The sequence below is a fragment of the Schistocerca nitens genome, chromosome 1 (assembly GCF_023898315.1).
Source record: "Schistocerca nitens isolate TAMUIC-IGC-003100 chromosome 1, iqSchNite1.1, whole genome shotgun sequence".
In the NCBI taxonomy this organism is placed as follows: domain Eukaryota; kingdom Metazoa; phylum Arthropoda; class Insecta; order Orthoptera; family Acrididae; genus Schistocerca; species Schistocerca nitens.
This window is the reverse complement of record NC_064614.1, coordinates 858478238-858502403: the sequence shown is the minus strand read 5'-3', so window position 1 is coordinate 858502403 and position 24166 is coordinate 858478238. Positions and strand designations below refer to the sequence as shown.

Here is a 24166-nt window from a genome sequence, read left to right as displayed (position 1 = left end):
ATAGCGTCCCATCTAGCAACAAAAAACCAATATCATATTATGGTCCCCGTTGTCCCATGCAACATTTGGCCCACAAACTTTTCAGCAACTATCATACTTTCGGAGTTTTTCTAGGCGGCAATAGTTAGATAACTCTTTGATTAGTGAAAAGTCTGACGTTACTATTAATATTGTCTAGATAAAAAATCTACTCACCAAGCAGTGGCAGGAGAACATACATATAAAAAAGGTTTTGTTCTTGCAAGATTTCAGAGCCAGTGGCTCCTCCTTTCGACAGAAGATCTTTCATTCTCATCCCCTCCGGCAAGTCTCCCCTGACCTTGTGTTCTGGATGACTTTACCGAACTACACTCCTTTTTCTTTACCTTCACCGCTTCCTTCCCTTTCAACCCTGCTGCCAGAATAGGGAGCTACAGGCTCTGAAAGCTCGCATAAGTAAAACCTTTTTTTATACGTATGTTATCCTCCGCCACTTGCTGAATAAATTTTTTCTCTATCCAATCACATTTTATTGTAAAAAATTGATTATTCCATTGTTATATTAATATTGCCTGCGACTGGATAGACGAAACATCTACTAACCAAGCACCATAGATCACGCATATAAAATGTATTACGTATGCAAGCTTTCGGAACCAGTAGCACTTTCTTTTGAAAGAAGGATTGAACAGGAAGGAAGAGAAATAAAGGAAAAGAGCTGGTGAGGTTTAGGAAAAAGGGTAGAGCTCGGAAAAGTCACCCACAACTTTGGGTCAGAGAAGACTTACAGATGGGATGAGAAGGAAAGACTGATTCTTGGAGACTGCACCAGACGAGATTTGAGCTTAAAGGTGGAAGATAGGCTAATATGCACAACAGAGATTCCTGCAATAGCATTATGCACAAGTTAATAAGAGCTACAATCTAAGTGCATCATATGTGATAGAGGTGTGAGGGGGGATAGAAAAAAATAGACAGGTCAGAAAATGAAAGATGTAGAAAACTAAAATGGAGTGAAGATGGGGAAAGTTACTGTGAAGAAATGCTGAGACCGAAGAAATTAACATAAATCAAGACCAGAGGGGTGGTAAGAACCAAGGACATGTTGTAGTGTCAGTTCCCACTTGCAGAGTTCTGAGGAACTGGTGTCTGGGGGAAGATTCCAGATGGCACATGTGGTGAAACAGGCATCATCATCACAACTGTCATGTAGTGCACACTCCGCAACAGCGTATTGTGTGTTACCAGTATACAAACTCAACCTATGCTCATTCATCCTAATTGATAACTTGATGGTAGTCGTGCTTCTGTAAAATGCTGAACAGTGTTTACATAACAGCTGGTACATGATGTGACACTTCACAGATCACTCTCCCTTTGATAGTACATGTTTTGCCAGTTACAGGGCTGGTACAAGTGGTGGTAGGAGGGAGCTTAGGCAAAGTCTTGAAGCGGGGATGGTCACAGTGGTAGGAGCCAAATGGTAGGCAGATGAGTGCAGAAGGAGCATAGGATCTAACAAGGATATTGTGGATATTGGGAGGGCGACGGAAAGCTATTCCACGTGCGGTAGGTAAAATCTCAGACATAACGGATCTCATTTCAGGGCATGATTTTTAGGAAGTCATGGCCTTGTCGAAGTAGCTGATTAATACATTCAAGATGAGCATAATACTGAGTGATAAATGGTGTACTCCCAACTTGTTTTTCGGAGGGATCAGCAGCACCAGGATTGGATGTGATGGCCCAGGAGATTTGCTTTTGAATTATAAATTATGGGGTAATTACATCCAGAGAAGGCTGAGGTGAGAATGGTGGTGTATTGCTGTAAAGAATCTGCACCTGAACAAAAACATTTGCCTCAAACGCCAAGGCTGTATGGGGGGGGGGGGGGGGAATATTTGACATGGAAAGGATGACAAGGGTCAAAATATAAGTATTGTTGTTTGTTAGTAGATTTAACATGAACAGATGTGGTTAGCCAGCCTGCAGTGAGAATCAGCGCAACATCAAGGAAAGTTGCATGTGATTCAGAACAGAACCATGTGAAATTTTGTTGGGAGAATGTATTTCAAGATTCCAGGAATTTTAACAGGTCAGCCTCACCATGAGTCCATATGATGAAGATGCCATCAGTGTATCTAAACCAAACCAGAGCGTGAAGGCTTGTAAATCTCAGGAAGGCCCCCTCTTACTAACACATGAAAAGGTTGGCATAGGAAGGAGCCACCCTGGTTCCCACAGCTGCACCTCTGTTCTGTTTGTATGTCTGCTCCATGAAGTTGAAGTAGTAGTTGTTAAGTATAAAGGTGATTCAGGTGGGCAGGAGGGATGTCGTAAGTGTGGAATCAGCTGGGCACTGACCGAGGAAATGTTCAGCAGCAGACAGGAAATGAACGTGGGGGATGTCAGTATAGAGGGAGGTGGCATCAATGGTGACAAGCAAGGTGTGTGGTGGGAATGGGATGGGCACATATTTCAGATGATTTGGGAAATGGTTGGTGTCTTTAATAGGAAGGAAGTCTTTGTACTATGGGTTGCAGGTGTTGATCAATTAAGGCACATACATGTTCAATGGGTGCTTTGAAGCTAGCAACTATGGGGCAACCAGGATGATGGGTTTGTGAATCTTAGGAAGAAGATAAAAGGTGGGGATGCATGGTTTGGACAGGATAAGAAGTTCTATGGATTCAGGTGTTAGTCTTTGTGAGGGGCCTGAGGTTTTAAGGAGGGACTCAGGTCAGTTTAAATCACAGGGATGGGGTCTTGATGGTAGATGACCAATGAAATTCAGTTTAAGAGAAGCCTAAAGGATTTATTGGTGGCCAACTCCTTCTACTCCATTGATGAATTTCTTAGTAAAACCAACTAATTTGTATATAAGTACAACATAACTTCTGCACAATTTCAGTGCAGTAATGTGTTCATTGAAAATTTGTGTGTGTGTGTGTGTGTGTGTTAGTATAATCTAACTTCTGCACCATTTCAGTGCAGTAATGTGTTCATTGTAAATAAGTATTACAGTAGTTGTATTACCTTATAAATAAATAAAAAACTTTTTTATCTTAAATTTAGTGCATTAGTATTTGTAAAATGACTCTTAGTGTTCATTAAAAAATGACGATCATTCCACTTGGGACCTGTGGAGTGGTACATTAGCTTATTTGTTTTAGTTGTAAATATTTGTCATGTATTGTTGTTTTTCTGACATGTTCCACATCCTGGAGGACCTCCTCACTACGGATCAATTGGAATGAAAGTAAATCTAATCTAATCTAATGTAGAGGTGTCAGACAGCTGGTGTTGAGCTTCACTTATTTACTCCTGTTGGTCAAGTACCACAGTGAGAGACCACTTGTCAATAGGGAGGATAGTAATGGAGTCATCAGCTTTTATGCAACAAATAGTTTGGAGTTGTGCAGAGGTGTGTGTGTGTTTGGAACTTATGTTTGCTCAATGCTGCGGTTATCACAGCCATTATACATATTAAGAGAAATAGTTGTAGGCAAAATGACTAAGATTGTTGTCACAGAATGAGGAGGAAACTTATAAAATGACACTCATTCACTTACTCCCACCTCACTCACAATTACACACACAATCACTCTATTTCATAGATCTTAATACAACATAGGAGGGTTAAAGGTGCTATAAATAAGAGTAAAACAGAAGTAAAACCACACAAGAGCAAAAATAAAGACACTGGGAAATGTGACTGGCTGACTACTTACAAAAAAAAAAAAAAAAAAAAAAAAAAAAAAAAAAAAAAAAAAAAAAAAAACCCTTCGGTGAGCCAGTCGCCCTGTTGACGCATTAAGACCATTTCCCAAAAATTTGTGGACAAAAGTTGGACAGAGCACAAAACATTAAAACTTGAACCATATTCGTTTCAATGTTACTCAAAATAGAGAGCAAGTCTGCCAGCAAATTTGCTAGTGCCCTCTGGTCCAAAAATTAAACCCAGTCTAGTAAATGCGGCACACAGTGATTTGTAGGCCACAAGCACCACACATTGGAGGGTATTCACACTGGAATTAAGAAGCCATGTATCATAGGGCTGTGGCCTATGAGAAGACAAATAAGGAGGACCTAGTCCCATTCACATGGCCGGAAGGAGGTATGCCACAGCTGTGTTGTGGGCTTTACTAGATGCAGATTACTGACTGTCACTTCCAGCCACTCATCCTCTCATCAACACAAGACTCTGTACCTCAAATAGTGATGCTATAGCATGCAGGGGAATGGCACACCAAAATAACTGAGGATTACGACACACTTTCTTTGCTGCTAGATCCACCCCTTCGTTCCCCGCAATACCCCTGTGTCCTGTACCCTGCAGAAAGACATCTCCTTCCCCAGCAGTATATTATGGAATACTTAATCTGCTGGGTACAAATGTTGTAGAAAGTGAAGAGCACTAAGAGAATTGGAACAGACAACGAATTTAGCACTTGAAAAATGTCTCATCTGTTTCACTGCCCACAAGACCACATATAATTCTGCATTGAACACATTAAAGGCTCAAGGAAGTCAGTCCTATAAGCACCTGTGGCCAGCCTAATCCCCTCATGGTGGCCAGTGTCAATGATCTTCAAATAAGAAGGCCTTGCCAATTCATACACTGTGCACCCATAGTCTAGCCAGAATTCACGAAACCACTATAAAACTGGAGCACACACGCCCTGTCTGCTTCCAAAGACTTGTGGCTAAGGCTCTTTATGATGTTCAGTGCCTTCATGATTCTGGCTTTCAGGTATCTCTGGCTTTCAGGTATAACCGTGACAACGTGGAGTCAAAAGTGAGGCCCAGAAACCTCACTGAGTCTCAAATGTAGACTGGTGTCCCTCAAATGCAAGTCAGGTAAATTAAAAATGTGGCAAGAATGATTAAAATTAAACACACACACACACACACACACACACACACACACACACACACCTGCAGAAAACTGAAAACTCACCTTTACAGCCTATTCCTCTAGTCTCCGCACTGTAAGTTGCACCTGATGGCTCACTGTTGCAACACTGGAGGAAGAACAGAAACCAGCAAAATCTCCCACTAATAAGGAGCACTGTACAGGACTCCATACAGTAGACATGATATTGTTTAAGGCTATGGGACAGACGGTAACACTTAAAACACTGCTGTATGGTACACCATTCTCCTGCTCAAAATGATCTGCAGCATGTCACCAACTCAGGTCCTAAAAAAACTGCTGAGACTGGAAAGACCATATGAAGATTGGGAGGTGGCCCCAAAAGCCTCATTGATGCTGTTGCATGAGAATACTTTGTATCCACATACTGTCAAACACATTACAGATTTCAAAGAATATGTCAATATAGTGAAGTTTACGTAGGAAAACCTGCTGAATAGCTGCCTCTAGCAGAGTCAGGTTTTCAGCAGTGAACCGAAATTCCTCGAATCCACACAGAATGGCTAAGGAGTTGTCTGGTTTCCAGCAACCAGACCAGATGACAATCATTTGCTCCAGTTTCTTTCCTACACAGCTCGTTAAGGTGATACTCCAGTAACTACAGGGACATATGCAGTCCTTTCCTGGTTTGAAATGGTAGAAGAAGCCGTCTGGTAGAATTTTGCACAGAGCAAAACTTAATCATAGCTAACACTTGGTTCAAGAATCATAAATGAAGGTTGTATACATGGAAGAAGCCGGGAGATACCAAAAGGTTTCAAATAGATTATATAATGATAAGACAGAGATTTAGGAACCAGGTTTTAAATTGTAACAAATAATATAAGACATTTCCAGGGGCAGATGTGGACTCTGACCACAATCTATTGGTTATGAACTGCAGATTAAAACTGAAGAAACTGCAAAAAGATGGGAATTTAAGGAGATGGGACCTAGACAAACTGACTAAACCAGAGGTTGTACAGAGTTTCAGGGAGAGCATAAGGGAACAATTGACAGGAATGGAGGAAGGTAACATAGTAGAAGAAGACTGAGTAGCTTTAAGGGATGAAATAGTAAAGGCAGCAGAGGATGAAATAGGTAAAAAGACGAGGGCTAGTAGAAATCCTTGGGCAACAGAAGATATATTGAATTTAATTGATGAAAGGAGAAAATATAAAAATGCAGTAATTGAAGCAGGCAAAAAGGAATACAAATGTCTCAAAAATGAGATCTACAGTAAGTGCAAAATGGCTAAGAAGGGATGGCTAGAGGACAAATGTAAGGATGTAGAGGCTTATCTCACTAGGGCTGAGGTAGATACTGCCTACAGGAAAATTAAAGAGACCTTTGGAGAAAAGAGAACCACTTGTATGAATATCAAGGGCTCAGATGGAAACCCAGTCCTAACTAAAGAAGGGAAAGCAGAAAGGTGGAAGGAGTATATAGAGGGTCTATACAAGGGCGATGTACTTGAGGACAATATTATAGAAATGGAAGAGAATGTAGATGAAGATGAAATGGGAGATACGATACTGCGTGAAGAGTTTGACACAGCACTGAAAGACCTGAGCCGAAACAAAGCCCCGGGAGTAGACAACATTCCATTAGAACTACTGACGGCCTTGGGAGAGCCAGCCCTGACAAAACTCTACCATCTGGTGAGCAAGATGTATGAGACAGGCGAAGTACCCTCAGACTTCAAGAAGAATATAATAATTCCAATCCCAAAGAAAGCAGGTGTTGACAGATGTGAAAATTACCGAACTATCAGTTTAATAAGTCACAGCTGCAAAATACTAACACGAATTCTTTACAGACAAATGGAAAAACTGGTAGAAGCCGACCTCGGGGAAGATCAGTTTGGATTCCGTAGAAATATTGGAACACGTGAGGCAATATTGGCCCTACGACTTATCTTAGAAGAAAGATTAAGGAAAGACAAACCTACGTTTCTAACTTAGAGAAAGCTTCTGACAATGTTGACTGGAATACTCTCTTTCAAATTCTAAAGGTGGCAGGGGTAAAATACAGGGAGCGAAAGGCTATTTACAATTTGTACAGAAACCAGACGGCAGTTATAAGAGTCGAGGGGCATGAAAGGGAAGCAGTGGTTGGGAAGGGAGTGAGACAGGGTTGTAGCCTCTCCCCAATGTTATTGAATCTGTATATTGAGCAAGCAGTAAAGGAAACAAAAGAAATTTTCGGAGTAGGTATTAAAATCCATGGAGAAGAAATAAAAACTTTGAGGTTCGCCGATGACATTGTAATTCTGTCAGAGACAGCAAAGGACTTGGAAGAGCAGTTGAACGGAATGGACAGTGTCTTGAAAGGAGGATATAAGATGAACATCAACAAAAGCAAAACGAGGATAATGGAATGTAGTCGAATTAAGTCGGGTGATGCTGAGGGAATTAGATTAGGAAATGACACACTTAAAGTAGTAAAGGAGTTTTGCTATTTGGGGAGCAAAATAACTGATGATGGTCGAAGTAGAGAAGATATAAAATATAGACTGGCAATGGCAAGGAAAGCGTTTCTGAAGAAGAGAAATTTGTTAACATCGAGTATAGATTTAAGTGTCAGGAAGTCGTTTCTGAAAGTATTTGTATGGAGTGTAGCCATGTATGGAAGTGAAACATGGACAATAAATAGTTTGGACAGGAAGAGAATAGAAGCTTTCGAAATGTGGTGCTACAGAAGAATGCTGAAGATTAGATGGGTAGATCACATAACTAATGAGGAGGTATTGAACAGAATTGGGGAGAAAAGGAGTTTGTGGCACAACTTGACGAGATGAAGGGACCGGTTGGTAGGACATGTTCTGAGGCATCAAGGGATCACCAATTTAGCATTGGAGGGCAGCGTGGAGGGTACAAATCGTAGAGGGAGACCAAGAGATGAATACACTAAGCAGATTCAGAAGGATGTAGGCTGCAGTAGGTACTGGGAGATGAAGAAACTTGCACAGGATAGAGTAGCATGGAGAGCTGCATCAAACCAGTCTCAGGACTGAAGACCACAACAACAACATTGAATAGGACTGGGGAGAAGAGGAATTTGTGGCACAACTTGACTAGAAGAAGGGATCGGTTTGTAGGAAATGTTCTGAGGCATCAAGGGATCACCAATTTAGTATTGGACGGCAGCGTGGAGGGTAAAAATCATACAGGGGGACCAAGAGATGAATACACCAAGCAGATTCAGAAGGATGTAGGTTGCAGTAGGTACTGGGCGATGAAGATGCTTGCACAGGATAGAGTAGCATGGAGAGCTGCATCAAACCAGTCTCAGGACTGAAGACCACAACAACAACAACAACAACACGTCAGTGGCATGATGGATCGCTCATGTGATGTGGTCCACCATTTCTGGATGCTGTTGTGGTGTTCAAACACAGCCAGTTGGCTGAACAGTGTCCAGTCAGCCCTGCTGACCATCCATTTTGGTGACTTCTGTTCAGGTAGTACTCCATCCAGTATGTAAATGTGGAATGGGAAGTGGTCACTACTGGAATGTATGTCATCAATGACTTCCCATTGAACAGAATCAGAAAGAGAAGTTGATGGCCAAGAACAATCCAGTCGCAACACAGAAATGAGTGGGAGTACCGGTGTTGAGGATGCACAGCTCATGAGATCTGAAGAGGCTCTCCAACAACCAATCCCGAAGGCAAGTAGAGGTTGAGCCGCACAAGCCATGATGTGCACTTAAGTCCTCCCTCCAGTAGGAGAAATGGTCGGGGGAATTGTTCTATAAGATCTGTGAGAGTCTCATAGTCTACTTACTGCATCTCATAGAAGTAAACAGAGTGAGAAGTGATCCTCTGACACACAAGAATTTCAACTGAAACTACCTGCAGGTCAGTAACTAGGGGGAAGAGCAGACAAGTGGTGCACGTTATTGACACACACAGTGATCCCTCCCTTGGCTCTTTCCCCAGTCAGGTCATCCTTGGGGTGTAGGATATAGCACTGTATCAGTATCTTTAAAATGAATTTCTTGTAAGCATAAGCACAAGTGGCATGGTTGTGCTAGGAATTTCAGTTCCTCCACACGAGTCCTGAACCTATTCACGTACCACTGTAGTGTGGGAGCCATTTCATCAGTGTGGTTTTAATTTACCCTTGTCTTTGCACAAGGGAGGTGGATCACTTGTAGAGCGAATGGGAGTGGAAGGGTTCACTGGGCCGGTGATGAGGCTTCTAAACTCCATGATGTCCTCCTCATCAGTGAGACATGCCAGAATGATGCCTGACAACACCTGGGACAGCTTTTGACCCGAACATTGTAATCATTTCCCTGCACACTATCCCTTCGAGAATGATGGAGAAAGGAGGCATTGAGAGGCACTTCATTTTCATGTGTCTTCTTGAAGCTCACTGGCCTTTTCTGTTGCAGCTGCCTGGATTCCTTTGTCTATACTTGGTTTGTCTTGGCATGTAATGTCAAATACAGTTGCTGGACATCACCTGTGTGACCTGGGGAACAGAGTACTGTACCATGGAAGTATACAAGTGGCAAAGACAGGGCGTTTCATTGCCTTATATTCATTATTGGCTTCAGCATAGGGGATCTGCTTGGTCTCTTTTATTTCCTGTATTTTGTGTTCTTCAGCAAAAACAGGGCAGTCTTGGCATTTATAACATTGCATAGGGTTTGGTATGTAAGGTGTAACTGTAAGTCAAAGGAACCCTGCTATAGTATGTTCAGGCAGCATTGAAGAATTGAATTTGACAACAAAGGTGGCAGTATTTCAGTTTCTCCATTATTGTTTCACATTTGTTGCTCTACATCTGCCATTCCCTGTGATGCCCATCCTTGCTTCAGCTCTGCTACATCCAAGTTCATGATATTACAGCACATGACCATAACATTGCTTGAGTTGAGAGAGTTGTGTATCTCAACAAAGATATCATATTCACCCAATTTGGGTGATTTCTTAAGAAGTTCAACCTGCTTTAACTGGATGGTTTCCACCAGCAAGAAACCATTACATAAGCATTTAATAGACTCTAAGGTGCCAGGAAGTCCTTCCAAGCCATTATGGCAAAGAATTCATTAGGATGATTGGGTGTGAGTACAAGACAGAGCCATGTGTGCATGAGCAAGGCTTGTACAACTGAAGTGCGGCAGGTTCCCAAGAGGTTGCCCGCTCAAGACTGTTTCACCTCAACTGCCGTGCATTTCATCAACATGCAGTACACATTCAGATTGAGGAGTTTTTTATATCCTCGCGATCCAAATGGTCAGACCACGATTTCTGTTCCCTGTGACACACATCATTCCACTGCTGCACCACATGGTGGTCGCTGAAGCACACCCAGAACTTATGGCAGCAGATGACTGCTGGCACTTACCTGCCCCCTGCTCAGGAGCCCTGGGGTCACCAAGCCCGTACACAGCAAATGAGCATTAAGACCCAGAGATGATTTCTACAGAGGATAGGTCAAGCCATGTTGTAGGGATATCAGAAGGGGCTGTGAAGCAACATTGGATGTGATGAATTCTTGGATGGATTGTAAGAGATGATTTTGTAGTAGTGTTGGTGGATCAAGTTGCGATGTGGTTGGAACTGTTCAAAGCAGAGTTCAATGTCAGGTTTGGTGTTGGAGAGGTATTGGGATTGGGTTGCAAAGTGAAGTTTCTTCCTGACATTATGTGTGAAGGAAAGTATGTCCTTCACTACAGCAGCATGATTAAATCTGTGTTTAGAGCTGAAAGTGAGATCTTTGGATAATACAGATAACTCAGGAAGGGCGAGTGCTTTAGACGAGAGTTTATCACACTATTGTTGTAACTGGTTATTTTGAGTATGAGTTGTTATTGGTCTGGCAGTGGTGAAGGATGGGGAACGTAAAGGAGGTTGGCCAAGATGGTTATTCAAGGTCTCAGTAATATATGTACTGTACCACTATAAAATATCAAACAAATTCAATTAATATACTCACATCAACTGGACTTTGATACTAGCACCTTCAACAACTGTTATCATTTTTGATGATGGTTCAAATCTGTACTCCTTCATCATTGGTCTGAGATAATATTCACTTGGACTGAGTGAACTGAATGTCCTTTTACCATCAGCATCAGTCTGGCTGTTGCGTCGAAAGCTTTCACCTCCAGACAGGGACAATAATACACCCTAAAAATGAAGAGGGAACTTTTTTTTATTAATGTGAAACTAAGTGGTGCACAGGGCTTAAAACATAATTCTGATACAATACCTGCAATGGTTTCCCATCAGCTTTGTCTATTACTTCTACCACAATTTCTGCTAATTTGTGGGCTTTGAAAGTGGTTTTAGCGTCAGGACCAGACAACACATAGCCTTCTTTTTCAGCTGATACACTGCAAATGAGGTTAACAGCAGAAATATCACACTGAAGAAATTGATGAACAAGTCTGTGTATAATTAACAATCACATAATGTAGATTAATTATCCTGAGCACTTTTACAGCTATTTGATTAACTATGTTTGTTCTAAAAAACAAAGCTTGTCTTGAAATATCTATTGAAATTTCATATTATTCAATCAGAAAAGAAACAAAAAAATAAATGAAAATGGAAACACAGGTAAGTCCTACATCTGTGATTCAGTTTGGTACCATACACTTACATTAAAATATACAGACGAAAGTTGACATACCGGTATTTTAATCCATCAGAAAGTGGACCAAACTTAAATTTTCCATCAGTGGAAGTGTCTGTGCTTGCAATGATTTCCTCAGAACCTTCTACAAATACTGATACTTTAACACCGACCAGTGGTGGCTCTACTTTTCCTTCTATGATATGACCTTTATCAGCATAAAATTCAACTCCTTTATCAGTACAGTCAGAAGGCCCTGACAAAGTGCTTTTTATAGGTGTGAACAAAAGTGTACTGGCTGCTGGAACAAATCTGAGTCTCTCCCCTTCTACAACATGGAGCTGGAATTTGTACTCATACTGGCCATTATTCAGCAGTTGTGGCTCGAGTGGTCCAATCCTAAACAAAAGAACAATTTATAAAGAAAAGGAAGTGATTATTTAAATTATGTTCAATAGTGTTTGCTCATTGCCAATAAAAAGATAAGACCAAGAAAAATTCAGCTCTCACTGGACTCTTGAAAGTTTGTTTTGGCTACAAGCAGTGCATGTAGAAAGTATCTGGATCCACATAGACTGCTTCAGGAATGATGATACACAAGCCAGAGTCAATGCAGCACAGATGCAATTACGTGAAGTCACAAAGAAATCATTCCAATCCAACTTAAAGCTCAAGTAAATAAGATGTTGGTAGCACCCACTTCTGTGTGTGGTACTGAGTTTTAGCTAATCCCATAGATCTCTGCACAATTCTAATGGTACGCAAAGTGTGGCATTAAGAACCCCACAGAGTGCATACGATAATACAGCATCTTCACAATGGGGAATAATCCCCAAAGGTCTACCACAGCAACTGATATTGGGTCTACTCTTGTTCTTGTTATATACAGTATGTTAGGTAAAGATATTGTGATCACTGGAGCCTTAATATGTTCCCACTTTTGTGTGCTAGTGTTTTTTTCCCTCTGTGTCTAACAGGCTTCCCACAAACGCATCACATGCATGATGGTAATGGTGACATGAAGTGAGCTATGCCTGTCGGTATAGATTATCTGTTTTGCATCCATGCTTCCACACTTCAATACATGATCTGCTGCTCAGCAGAAAATAAACTTTAATAGCTTGCTAGTGCCATGCATACTTGGTGGTACTAGCTAACTTAAAAACATACTTTTCATAATAGCTATCATTATCAGTCTGAAAATGGAGTAAATATTGGTGCAATGTTGTTTAGTATACTGTCCTCAGTGATCTACAGAAATTCTGCACTTACATCCCATGGCCCTCTATAAATGATCTGCCATTTCACACGGAAGAAGCAGAAATAGTTATCTTTAGTAACTTGACAACTAACGAGGCGGGGGGGGATTTTTTTTTACACAGAAGCAAGTATCTACTCTAGAGCTTCTTGTAGAAAGCGCTTTAAACAGTTGGCCAATGGGTAAATCCCACAAAAAGTGAGGGTTTGTTATATCTGTAACACTCCCTGTTCCTTTGTTTGGTGGCAAATTTCCTGTTCATCACAAAACCAACCCATTAATAAAAAAAAATTCATTGCATATGTTTATTAGTTTCAGAAATATGTACGTGCCAAATTGGATGATTCTTTTTTATACACCCTGTATATCTTAATGATAGATTTCATTAAGGAGTAAATACACACGGAAACAGTAGTTACTATCCCTAATTCTGTAAACAGGAATCTGCAGGATTCTCTTAATGATAGATTTCATCTATCTTAATGATAGATTTCATTAAGGAGTAAATACACATGGAAACAGTAGTTACTATCCCTAATTCTGTAAACAGGAATCTGAAGGATGTTCTTTAAGTTCACACCACAAATAATTCTCATCATAGTTTTTGGACCTGGAAAATTTTCACTTGGCTTTATGAGTTACACCAATAAATAACCTTGTGTGACATTATGGAATGAAAGTAAGCATAGTACGCTAGCTCCTTTAATTTTTATATCAGTTATGTCTGACAACATTCACACTGCAAATAGAGACTTGTTTAGGCACTTCAAAAGTTCTGTGGCATGCTCCTCTCAGTTTAATTTATTATCAGGCTCTAATCCCAAGAATTCTATGTCATAAACATTGTAACTATTCAGTTTTTACTTTCATTAAGTGTACATGTTTATTCTTCATCTTCCATAATATAATAAAAAGACTTCATCAACTTACATTCATTAAACAGTATCAAATCGACAGGCAGCATAGGGTCTATAAACTGCATGTCTCATGTTGAGGTACTTCTATGAATGGCAGAATACTATAAGTATCATGCCAGCACAGCTCAGACCCCACTTTGAACCAGTATCAGACTCCATTGTATCAAGACAGTTATAACAACAGCAGGCAATCATGTATCACAGGAAGATTTAATTACTGTATTACTCCTGTTTAAATAGCAAATACTGAACTGTCACTGCTTGAGATGGTGATATATATTACTGAAACAGGAACACCATTGTGCTTCATCTGCTAAATCCAATGCTTGTCTTACATAACCAATCAAATACATCCTGCTGCATTTTACCACCATCATTATTTACATATGCTTTTCCTGGATGTGTAAACTTTAACAAAAGATGAATGTAAAATATACTGTTGGACAAAATCAAGATTGTGTCAAGTGCAGTTATACTTCATTATTTCTTTTTTAACTGTGCAGTGACATGAAAGTAACACAACAGAATCATAAAGAATGTAACTTATCTCATTTTCTCTGAATATATATTAAGAGTTTAAAATGTAACCTGTTGTGAAAATATAAAATTGGGCATGAATAATAATAACATTAATAACAATAAAAATAAAATGATTTCTTGTTCCCAGATAGAAACAAAATCAAAACAAAATAAAATCAATTAGAAACTGGAAGCTTCAGCCATTGTTATAACCTTATTTCTTTCAGTTGGAAAAAATAATGTTGAAAATGGGACTTTCTGTGGTTTCTCTACATTACATTTAAGTGAATACTGGGATGATTTATAAAACAATGTGATGGCTGATTACTTCCAGTGTCCTTACCCAATATGGTGTTCAAGCCTGGATCCTCTGTGTTGATATTATACATCCTGACCCCTCAGCCACGGAGATGGGTATTCAGACTTTATATAATGAGGACATATCTTATTAAGCAATACTTGAAATGCAACTTACCTGATTAAATAGGATAAATGCTAGCTAAAACAGTGTCTCCAAAGAGCTCATACGAATAACTGTTAGTATGTCTAACTGACATTCACTTGTTATTGTAAAGGTTAGGTTCAGGCCTCATATGGCTTGGTTTACAAGTCATGATTACTTTTATGCATTAAATTAGGCAACCACTTATGCAATATAATCATTATCACCATAAAAACATAATATGGTCAGGATATTTGGATAAAGAAAAGAATCTTATCCAAACTATATTTATCAAATTGTGATATCTATCAATATTTATATGAATGTATGTGGCAAATAACTATTCATATAAATATTGATAGATATCACAATTTGATAAATATAGTTTGGATAAGATGAATGTATGCGGGAAATAACTATCCCATGTGGAGTTGCTAGTCTCCCATTGTGTGCTTCCCTGGGTGGTGGATAGGGGAACGCTCACCAGATATGGTGGGTACTGAGGAAATAAAATACCCAGGGCGGACCAAAACTAGCAAGCCTGCGCCCCTCTAACAAGGGAAGGGGGTTGGCGGCAGGAAGGGCATCCGGCTCTAAAAACATTGCCAAAACACGAGGAATGATGGACGCTTCTCAAGATAAATGTTCCGGAGCAATAGCCTCCCATTCGGATCTCCGGGGGAGGCATTTTGCGAAGGATCCAAAGGTGTTCAAGATCAGAGTGGGAACTCTAAATGTGGGAATGATGACGGGAAAGGGAAGAGAGATGGTAGACATGATGCAGAGGAGGAAGATAAAGGCTTTGTGTGTGCAGGAGACAAGATGAATGGGCAATAAGGCAAAGATCTTAGCTGAAGGCTATAAGCTAGTTTATAGTAGTGCAAGCCCGGAATCAAAAAATGGAGTTGGAGTTATTTTGCACAGAGAGCTTCAAGAAGAGGTATGTGAAGTCAGCAGAGTAAATGATAGGATCATGCATGTTAAGATGATGTTTGGTGGAGAAATGGTAACAATGCTGACAGCCTATGCACCCGAAGCGGGATGTTCGGAGGACGAGAAGGAAAAATTTTGGGAGAGATTTGGATGGAGTAATGGTCGGAATATAAGAGAATGAAAGAGTGATAGTCGGAGAGGATCTAAATGGTCATGTTGCCAGAAGGAAAGATGGGGAAGAGAGGTGGCATGGGCAATGGGAATATGGCTAGAGAAATGAGGAAGGAAAAAAGATAGTGGAGTTTGCAGTGGCTTTTGATCTAGTGTTTATGAATACCTACTTCCACAGAAAAAGAGAAAAAACTAATAACATACAGGAGTGGCAAAAATAAAAGCCAAATTGATTACATATTATGTAGAAGGAAAAATAGTGGGGAGGTGCGAAATACTAAGGTCATATACGGTGAAGGAATAGCAACACAACATAAGTTGATCGTAGCGGATTGTGAGACGAAAGTATTTAAAAGACAGAGGCACATAAATCAGCGTGAAAGGAAAATTAAGTGGTGGAGATTAAAGGTTAAAAATTTGAGAGAGGAGTTTAGTGAAAAAGTACTGGGAAAGGTAAAATTGGCACAGAGTGTGCAGGAGTGGTGGAAAATAAATAGTGCTGTTATAAGGAAGACCGGGGAGGAAGTGTTTGGGTTAACATCTGGGAGAAGGGTGCCAAAAGATAAGGAAGCCTGGTGGTGGAAACAAGAGGTGCAGAAGGTTGTGAAGGAAAAGAAAGACGCTAAGAGGAAGTGGGATATGTCTGGAAGTGCTGAGGATGGACAAGCATACAAAAGTGCAAAGGAGGAGGCAAAACGAGCCGTGGCTAAAGCTAAAGCTGAATCAGTAAGGGAGGCATACGAACAACTACAGAAAAATAAGGATGTGAGACAACTGATACGGATAGGTAAATCAAGAGATAAAGCTTCTAAGGATCTAACAGCAATAAAACAAATGAAAGATGAAACAGGACTAATTCTGCATGACCATGGAAAAATAATCCAAAGGTGGTTGAGTTATTTTGAGAAATTGCTGAATGAAGAAAATGTAAAAGTGAAAACTGAGGAAGGAGGGGCAAACGAAGGATTAACAATGGATGTAAGTAGAGATGAAATCGAATGGGCAGTTGAAAAGATGAAAAATGGGAAGGCAATTGGCCCAGACCAGATCCCCGTTGAGGTATGGAAGTGTCTCGGTAAAAAGGGAATTGAGCTCCTTTGGGATTTAATGAAGAAGATTTGGCGACAGGAGGAGATGCCAGAAAAGGGGAGAACTAGTGTATGGATCCCAACATTTACGGGGAAAGGTGATGTGCAGGACTGCAGTCACTATAGAGGTATTAAACTGATGGCACACACAATGAAAATTTGGGAAAGAGTTATAGAAGCAAGATTACGCAAGGAGACTGTGGTGTGTGAAGAACAGTTTGGGTTCATGCCAGGAAGAGGAACGACTGACGCAATACATGCTTTAAAGCGGATAGTGGAGAGACATGGGGAGTTACAAGCCGATCTACATATGGCTTTCCTTGATTTGGAGAAAGCATATGACAGAGTCCCAAGGGACAAAAGATGGAGAAGCATGAGATAGCAGTGCGTGCCAGAGAAGTATGTAAGGTTAGTGAAGGAAATGTACAGACGAGCAATGACACAGGTGAGAAGTAGTGTGGGCATGACAAAGGAACTTCCAGTAAAAGTAGGGTTACATCAAGGGTCTGCACTTAGTCCCTACCTCTTTGACCTGATTATGGATGTGTTGGTGAAAGGTGTGAAGAAGGAAGCACCATGGAATATGATGTTTGCGGATGATGTGGTTCTTTGTGAGCAGAGCACTGACAGACTTGAGGAAAAGCTGGAGGATTGGAGGAAGGCACTAGAAGAAAGAGGGATGAAAATTAGCAGGACAAAATCAGAATATTTAGCACTGAACGATGTGTAGATGAGGTCTTGCAAGATCCAGGATGATGAGCTGAAATCTGTCTGCAAATTTAAATACCTGGGGTTGTACATACAGATGGACGGAGGACTGGAAAGCGAGATACAACACCGAATAAATTGCAGTTGGAACAACTGGAGGAAAATGAGTGGAGTGTTGTGTGACAAGAAGGTGAGCATTGGGTTGAAAGGCAAAGTGTACAAGTCGGTGGTAAGGCCTGCTACGATATACCAGGCAGAGACATGGGCAATCACAGTAGCCCAGGAAAGGAAGATGGGAGTGGCAGAAATGAGGATGCTGAGGTGGATGTGTGGGGTAACAAGGAAGGACAGGATTAGAAATGAATTTGTTAGAGGAGTTGTGAAAGTGGGACCCATGGGGAAAAAGATACAAGACAGCAGAATAAGGTGGTATGAATACTTACAGAGAAAATGGGAAGAGTATATCGGAAACAGAGTTGAAGATATAAAGATTGAAGGAGCGAGAAGGAGAGGAAGACTGAAAATGAGGTGGAAGGATAAGATATTCGGGGACCTAAGGGAGAAAGGATGGAAGAAGGAAGAGGCAATCGACAGAGTACTATGGAGGAGAAGGATCCAGAAGAGCAACGCTGACCCTACGTGACGTGGGACAAGGTGACGATAAAGATGAAGAAGAAGATGCGGGAAATAAATATCTTGCTATCTAACATAAAAAGTTTACACCAACAGTATAAGCACAGCCAATGCAATGCTCAGTGGTGGCTGTGTACATTGCAGCCATCTCGGCAGTTCCACACAGTCTGGTGAAAAGAATTTTGCAGTTTTTGGACAGCTGAAAAGGGAGACTAACATTGACAATCCCACACAATATGACCACTGCCCTACACAAGACTGAATGCTGCCTGCTGGCACAGCAGACATGTGATGCAGCAAGGTAAGTATAAAAGCTGACCACAGATAGAAGGGGAATGATTCTAGCAGCCATAGAGACTGCAAATATGAAGACCCCCTAAGATAGGCAACTTTGATGAAGGGCAAATTGTTGTGGTCTGGTACCTGGGAACAAGCATCTTGGAAAAGTGAAGCTGGTCAGCTATTTGGACACCACTGTCATGAGTATCTGTGGAAACTGGTTGAAGAATGGTTAAACAATGAATAAGTGAAAACCACTGTCATGAGTATCTGTGGAAACTGGTTGAAGAATGGTTAAACAATGAATAAGTGAAAACCACTGGGCCATAATTTACTTAATTAGAATTTGTGTGTGGATCCCTGGTGGCAAGGGAAGGGTTCAGTATCCTCTGTCCTGAGGGTAGTTGGCTTTCTTGACCTCAGAGCCTCTATTTATCACTCGAGTAGATCCTCAAATGGCATCACAAGGCTGAGTGCATTCTATTCCAGTCCTCCCACAAAGGAACAATCCCTGGCAGTACTGAGAATTGGATACAGGTCCTTCATATATCAGGCAGATACACTAACCACTGAGCTATAGAGGCAGACATGACTTGTCTTACAACTTTTCAATAAATCATCAGAGTATGGAGTCTTTTTTGCTACAGTTTTTCATTACACTCATAAGCAGATTGATGTATCAGTACAAATTATTTATATTCCAGTAGCCTAGGCAGTAAAAGGAAATAATTAAGATGAGTATGTACAAAAATTAGTACCACAATGCACACTATGTAGATCACCCATATTAAAGTAAAGGAAGATAAATGAATAAAGAGAAAAGATGATGGAACTGATGAAAGCCTTTAAACTGCGAAATCTTCTGGCCTGTAATGAAGGACATAGTAAGCTTAACTGAGAAATGAAGCACTGATGTCACTGAATGTACCTTCACATGACAGTTACTGAAGCTGTGAACACTTTAGAAATTGGCCATTTAGAAGAATATCGGGCCCAGGAAACTGGCCATTTATACCCTAATTTTTTTAACAACCCTCCCCCCCCCCCCTCCCGCAAAAAAAGAAAAAAAAAAGTGTGAGGTGAATTATAGAGCAATTTCTTCCTCCTCAGCTTCCAAATTTCTTGCTCACTCACAAGCATGATGTATTTGCAGCAAAATTATAGCGAACTGTAAGACCTAATGAGAACACACACAAAATTGTATCAATGCAATCATATTGGCTCAGCCATTTGCGACAGCAGGTGTTACATTATTTGATGTTTCTTTCAAAATAATTCTAGAAACTGACAACAGATGGCAGCAGCAGTCTGTAAATTGTTCTCCTATGAAATGAGTCCAGTTTTTGAACGACAGGTGGCTCGTGTGTTGGGAAAAATGCAACCCGACCCATACTTGGGTGCAGTCTTTTTAAGACAAAGTTGCTTTGCTCTGGTTACGCCTCCAAAGTGTTAACAAATTACTAGTTCATGAAAATATAAGTACACAGAAAGACATGTAACTGCTTACAGTTTCTGGAATAAATTAAAAATAAAAATAAACTACATCTCTGGCGAAAGAGATACATACCTGGCTTTTAGTTTTTCACTCTCAACCTCAAATACATTGATGATGAGGTCATTAACTTTCTGTTTGGATTTAACATAACCCCCAACAGTGTGGGCAACTGCTGTTAGCTTTATAGGTGAAGCAGCTGCCGAGTTCCACAGGAATACTGATGGAGAATACTTATGACAACCTGCAGGTACAAATTCATAGGCACCTGGGAGGTTGACACAAGCTTTGTTCACACCCCTCTCAACTGAGAGGTTTTGTACAGATACAGCTCCAGATTTTTCAGACACAAGTTTGTATTGTACCTGAATATGAAAGCAAGATTAGAATAATTACATAATTTATTAAGCAGTATATTTTTTTCAAACACTTAATTTTAATATAATAGTAGTACAACAACAATAAAGTGAAGTTAAATGACATTTCTGGCTGATGGACTCCATGGTGTTAATTCACTTGCACATATTGAAAAGGAATTTTTAACTACTGCACTTCAGCATGTTTGATGTGAGTAAAATTATTATGTACGAGGGGCTATTCAGAAAGTGGGGAACATTTCCGTCTGACACCGCTAGGTGCACGCTGATAGCGTATATTTTGGTATGTGCATGCTCGGCAGCTCAGTCGGCATCCATCTGTGACAACGGGAATGTCTCTGCGCGTCTGTTTTTTTTTTTATATTCGAATCTGAAATGTGCGCTGCAATTGAAAATTTCACCAGTTGTGAGGTACAGTCTGTGATACGGTTTTTGTTGGCAAAAAACCTAAAACCTATAGAAATTTATCATGATTTGCGCGAAGTGTACGGAAATAACATAATAAGTGAATGTTCTGTCTGGAAATAGTGCATTCAGTTTAAAAATGGCCGAACCAACATTCATGATGAAGAGAAGAGTGGACGCCCGAGCATTGTGACTCACGATCTTGTCACTAAAGTTGATGAAACGATTTGTGAAAACCGTCGCTTCACAATAACAGAGCTTTCTCTTTCTTTTCTATAAGTTTCATGGACTTTGTTGTTTGAAATTGTCACTCAAAAGCTAGGTTACCACAAATTTTGTGCACAATGGGTGCCCAAAATGCTTACAGAGCACCATAAAGAACAGCGAATGGGAGGCAACGTTGACATTTCTGGAGGCCTACCACAAACATGGTGATTCATTACTGGATTGAATTGTAACCAGTGAGAAGACTTGGGTGAAACACGTCAATTGTGAGACAAAATTACAGTCCATGGAGTGGAGGCACACAAAGTCCCCCCAAAAACCAAGAAAATGTTTGCAAACCTTGTCAGCAAGGAAGTTGATGGCGACAGGGTTTGAAATAGGCAAGGTGTGCTTCTTATTGATTTTCTTGAATGTGAAGCAACCATAAATTCTGCCCGGTACTGAAAACTTAATTTTAATATAATAGTAGTACAACAACAATAAAGTGAAGTTAAATGACATTTCTGGCTGATGGACTCCATGGTGTTAATTCACTTGCACATATTGAAAAGGAATTTTTAACTACTGCACTTCAGCATGTTTGATGTGAGTAAAATTATTATGTACGAGGGGCTATTCAGAAAGTGGGGAACATTTCCGTCTGACACCGCTAGGTGCACGCTGATAGCGTATATTTTGGTATGTGCATGCTCGGCAGCTCAGTCGGCATCCATCTGTGACAACGGGAATGTCTCTGCGCGTCTGTTTTTTTTTTTATATTCGAATCTGAAATGTGCGCTGCAATTGAAAATTTCACCAGTTGTGAGGTACAGTCTGTGATACGGTTTTTGTTGGCAAAAAACCTAAAACCTATAGAAATTTATCATGATTTGCGCGAAGTGTACGGAAATAACATAATAAGTGAATGTTCTGTCTGGAAATAGTGCATTCAGTTTAAAAATGGCCGAACCAACATTCATGATGAAGAGAAGAGTGGACGCCCGAGCATTGTGACTCACGATCTTGTCACTAAAGTTGATGAAACGATTTGTGAAAACCGTCGCTTCACAATAACAGAGCTTTCTCTTTCTTTTCTATAAGTTTCATGGACTTTGTTGTTTGAAATTGTCACTCAAAAGCTAGGTTACCACAAATTTTGTGCACAATGGGTGCCCAAAATGCTTACAGAGCACCATAAAGAACAGCGAATGGGAGGCAACGTTGACATTTCTGGAGGCCTACCACAAACATGGTGATTCATTACTGGATTGAATTGTAACCAGTGAGAAGACTTGGGTGAAACACGTCAATTGTGAGACAAAATTACAGTCCATGGAGTGGAGGCACACAAAGTCCCCCCAAAAACCAAGAAAATGTTTGCAAACCTTGTCAGCAAGGAAGTTGATGGCGACAGGGTTTGAAATAGGCAAGGTGTGCTTCTTATTGATTTTCTTGAATGTGAAGCAACCATAAATTCTGCCCGGTACTGAAAACTTTGCACAGCCTTATAAGAGCAGTTCAAAATAAACACCGTGGAAAGATTATGTCCAAAATCTTGTTTTTGCACAATACCTGACCTAACACAGCAAGTCGCACTAAAGAACTCCTTAATCCATTAAAATGGGAAATTTTCCCTCATCCACACTACAGCCCTGATCTTGCACCAAGCAACTTCCACTTGTTTCCCAAGATGAAGAACTGACTTGCAACACAGCGCTTTGTTGACGACGCGGAACTCCAGGTGGGTGTGACTCACTGGCTGAAGTCTCAGGCAGCAGAATTTTACGACGAAGGTCTTTCAAAGCTTGTCCACCACTATGATAAGTGCCTCAATGTGTTTGGTGACTATGTGGCAAAGTAGTATGTCAGTCGCTCTTTCAGATGTATATAATAAAATGTATTTCTTGCAATGTATTTCTTTTTAAATGCCAAAACGTTCCCTACTTTCTGAATAGCCCTCGTATAAAATGGTTATTGTTTATAGTTGACGAGTTAACACTGAGTGTAGAGTGCAATGTAGTTTTTGTAATGTCAGTGATCAAGGAAGGGGCAGGGAATGAGGGGAGGGGGAAGGTGGAGGAGGTAGAGATGATGAAGCCTAATATCAGCTCACAGCTTGCTCCTCTTAAAAATCATCCAAAGAGCTCCCAGGTTTAAAAACCCAACACACATCACTAACTGAAGGTTTTTTTCCAAAGAGACAGAAATACGCTGACATTAAATCTCTCTTTAAGAAAGATGATAAGAGAGATGTCAATAACTAACAACTTGTTCCATTAAGTTTCGGGTGTGCAGCCGCAAGAAATCTCCTTCTTCTTCTAATATTTCGGCTGTAAAACGTTCAGCCATCTTCAGAGTGAGCCGCAAGACTGCCGCTCCAGTGCTTGCTTCGTCCCTTTATACTGCTGTACCGCGGGACTGCGCATGCGGCCACAGATGCAAATGCGCCAGAGACGTTGGTCGGCGGCAGAGATGTGCATAATGCACGAGTTGTATCTATGACTCCGCAGTTGATCTTTGTTGGCATATCGATATAGCATTGAGAGCTGCAATGTGACGACGTCTTTACGAGTTTATTACAGCAAGTGCCGGATTCCAGGATTTATCAAGATAGAAACCACTGTCTCTATTAATTAAGTTCGTCGTCAAGCGAATTTCAATTGCCTCCTTTACTATCGAGTCCCAAAATGACGATGTAGTTGCCAAAATTTCGACGTTGTCATACAACATACTGTGACCATTATCAATACAGTGCTCTGCCACGGCCGACTTGTTAGGTTGTAAAAGTCGTGTGTACCTCTGGTGTTCTGTACATCTTTCTTGGACAGTATGAGTTGTTTGTGAGATGTAAGAGAGGCCACATTCACATGGAATTTTGTAAACTCCAGATTTTCGGAGCAGCAAATCATCTTTGACAGAGCCCATGAGTGCAGCTGTCTTAGGTGGAGGACGAAAAATCACTTTTATTTTGTGTCTGCCGAGAATGCGTCCTATTTTTGATGAGAGGCTACCCACATATGGCAGAAAGGCCATGGATTTAAATGTTTCTTCATCTTCTTCTGCTTTCTTTGTGGCCTCCTTCGGTTTCATTTTCAGTGCCCTCTGTATTTGTTGTGGAGAGTACCCATTGTCTTCAAACACTCTTTGTAAGTGGGAAAGTTCATCTTGCAGACTGCTTTCGTCAGAAATAATATGCGCTCTGTGAGTCAGAGTTCGGAGAACACTCATTGTTTGGGCAGGATGGTGGCAGCTA

The 24166-nt window shown here is 40.6% G+C and overlaps 1 protein-coding gene across 1 annotated transcript in view; it reads right to left on the bottom strand.

Annotated features, from left to right (window-relative positions):
- LOC126263492 (nodal modulator 3) overlaps positions 1–24166 on the bottom strand; it is a 172565-nt gene that overhangs the window by 13214 nt on the left and 135185 nt on the right. Inside the window, exons 10-13 of the mRNA XM_049960588.1 lie at positions 20003–20292; positions 11545–11886; positions 11122–11245; positions 10846–11039 (exon numbers count right to left, since the gene is read on the bottom strand). Coding sequence (XP_049816545.1) covers positions 10846–11039; positions 11122–11245; positions 11545–11886; positions 20003–20292 — 950 coding nt within the window. The remainder of the gene's footprint in view (positions 1–10845; positions 11040–11121; positions 11246–11544; positions 11887–20002; positions 20293–24166) is intronic.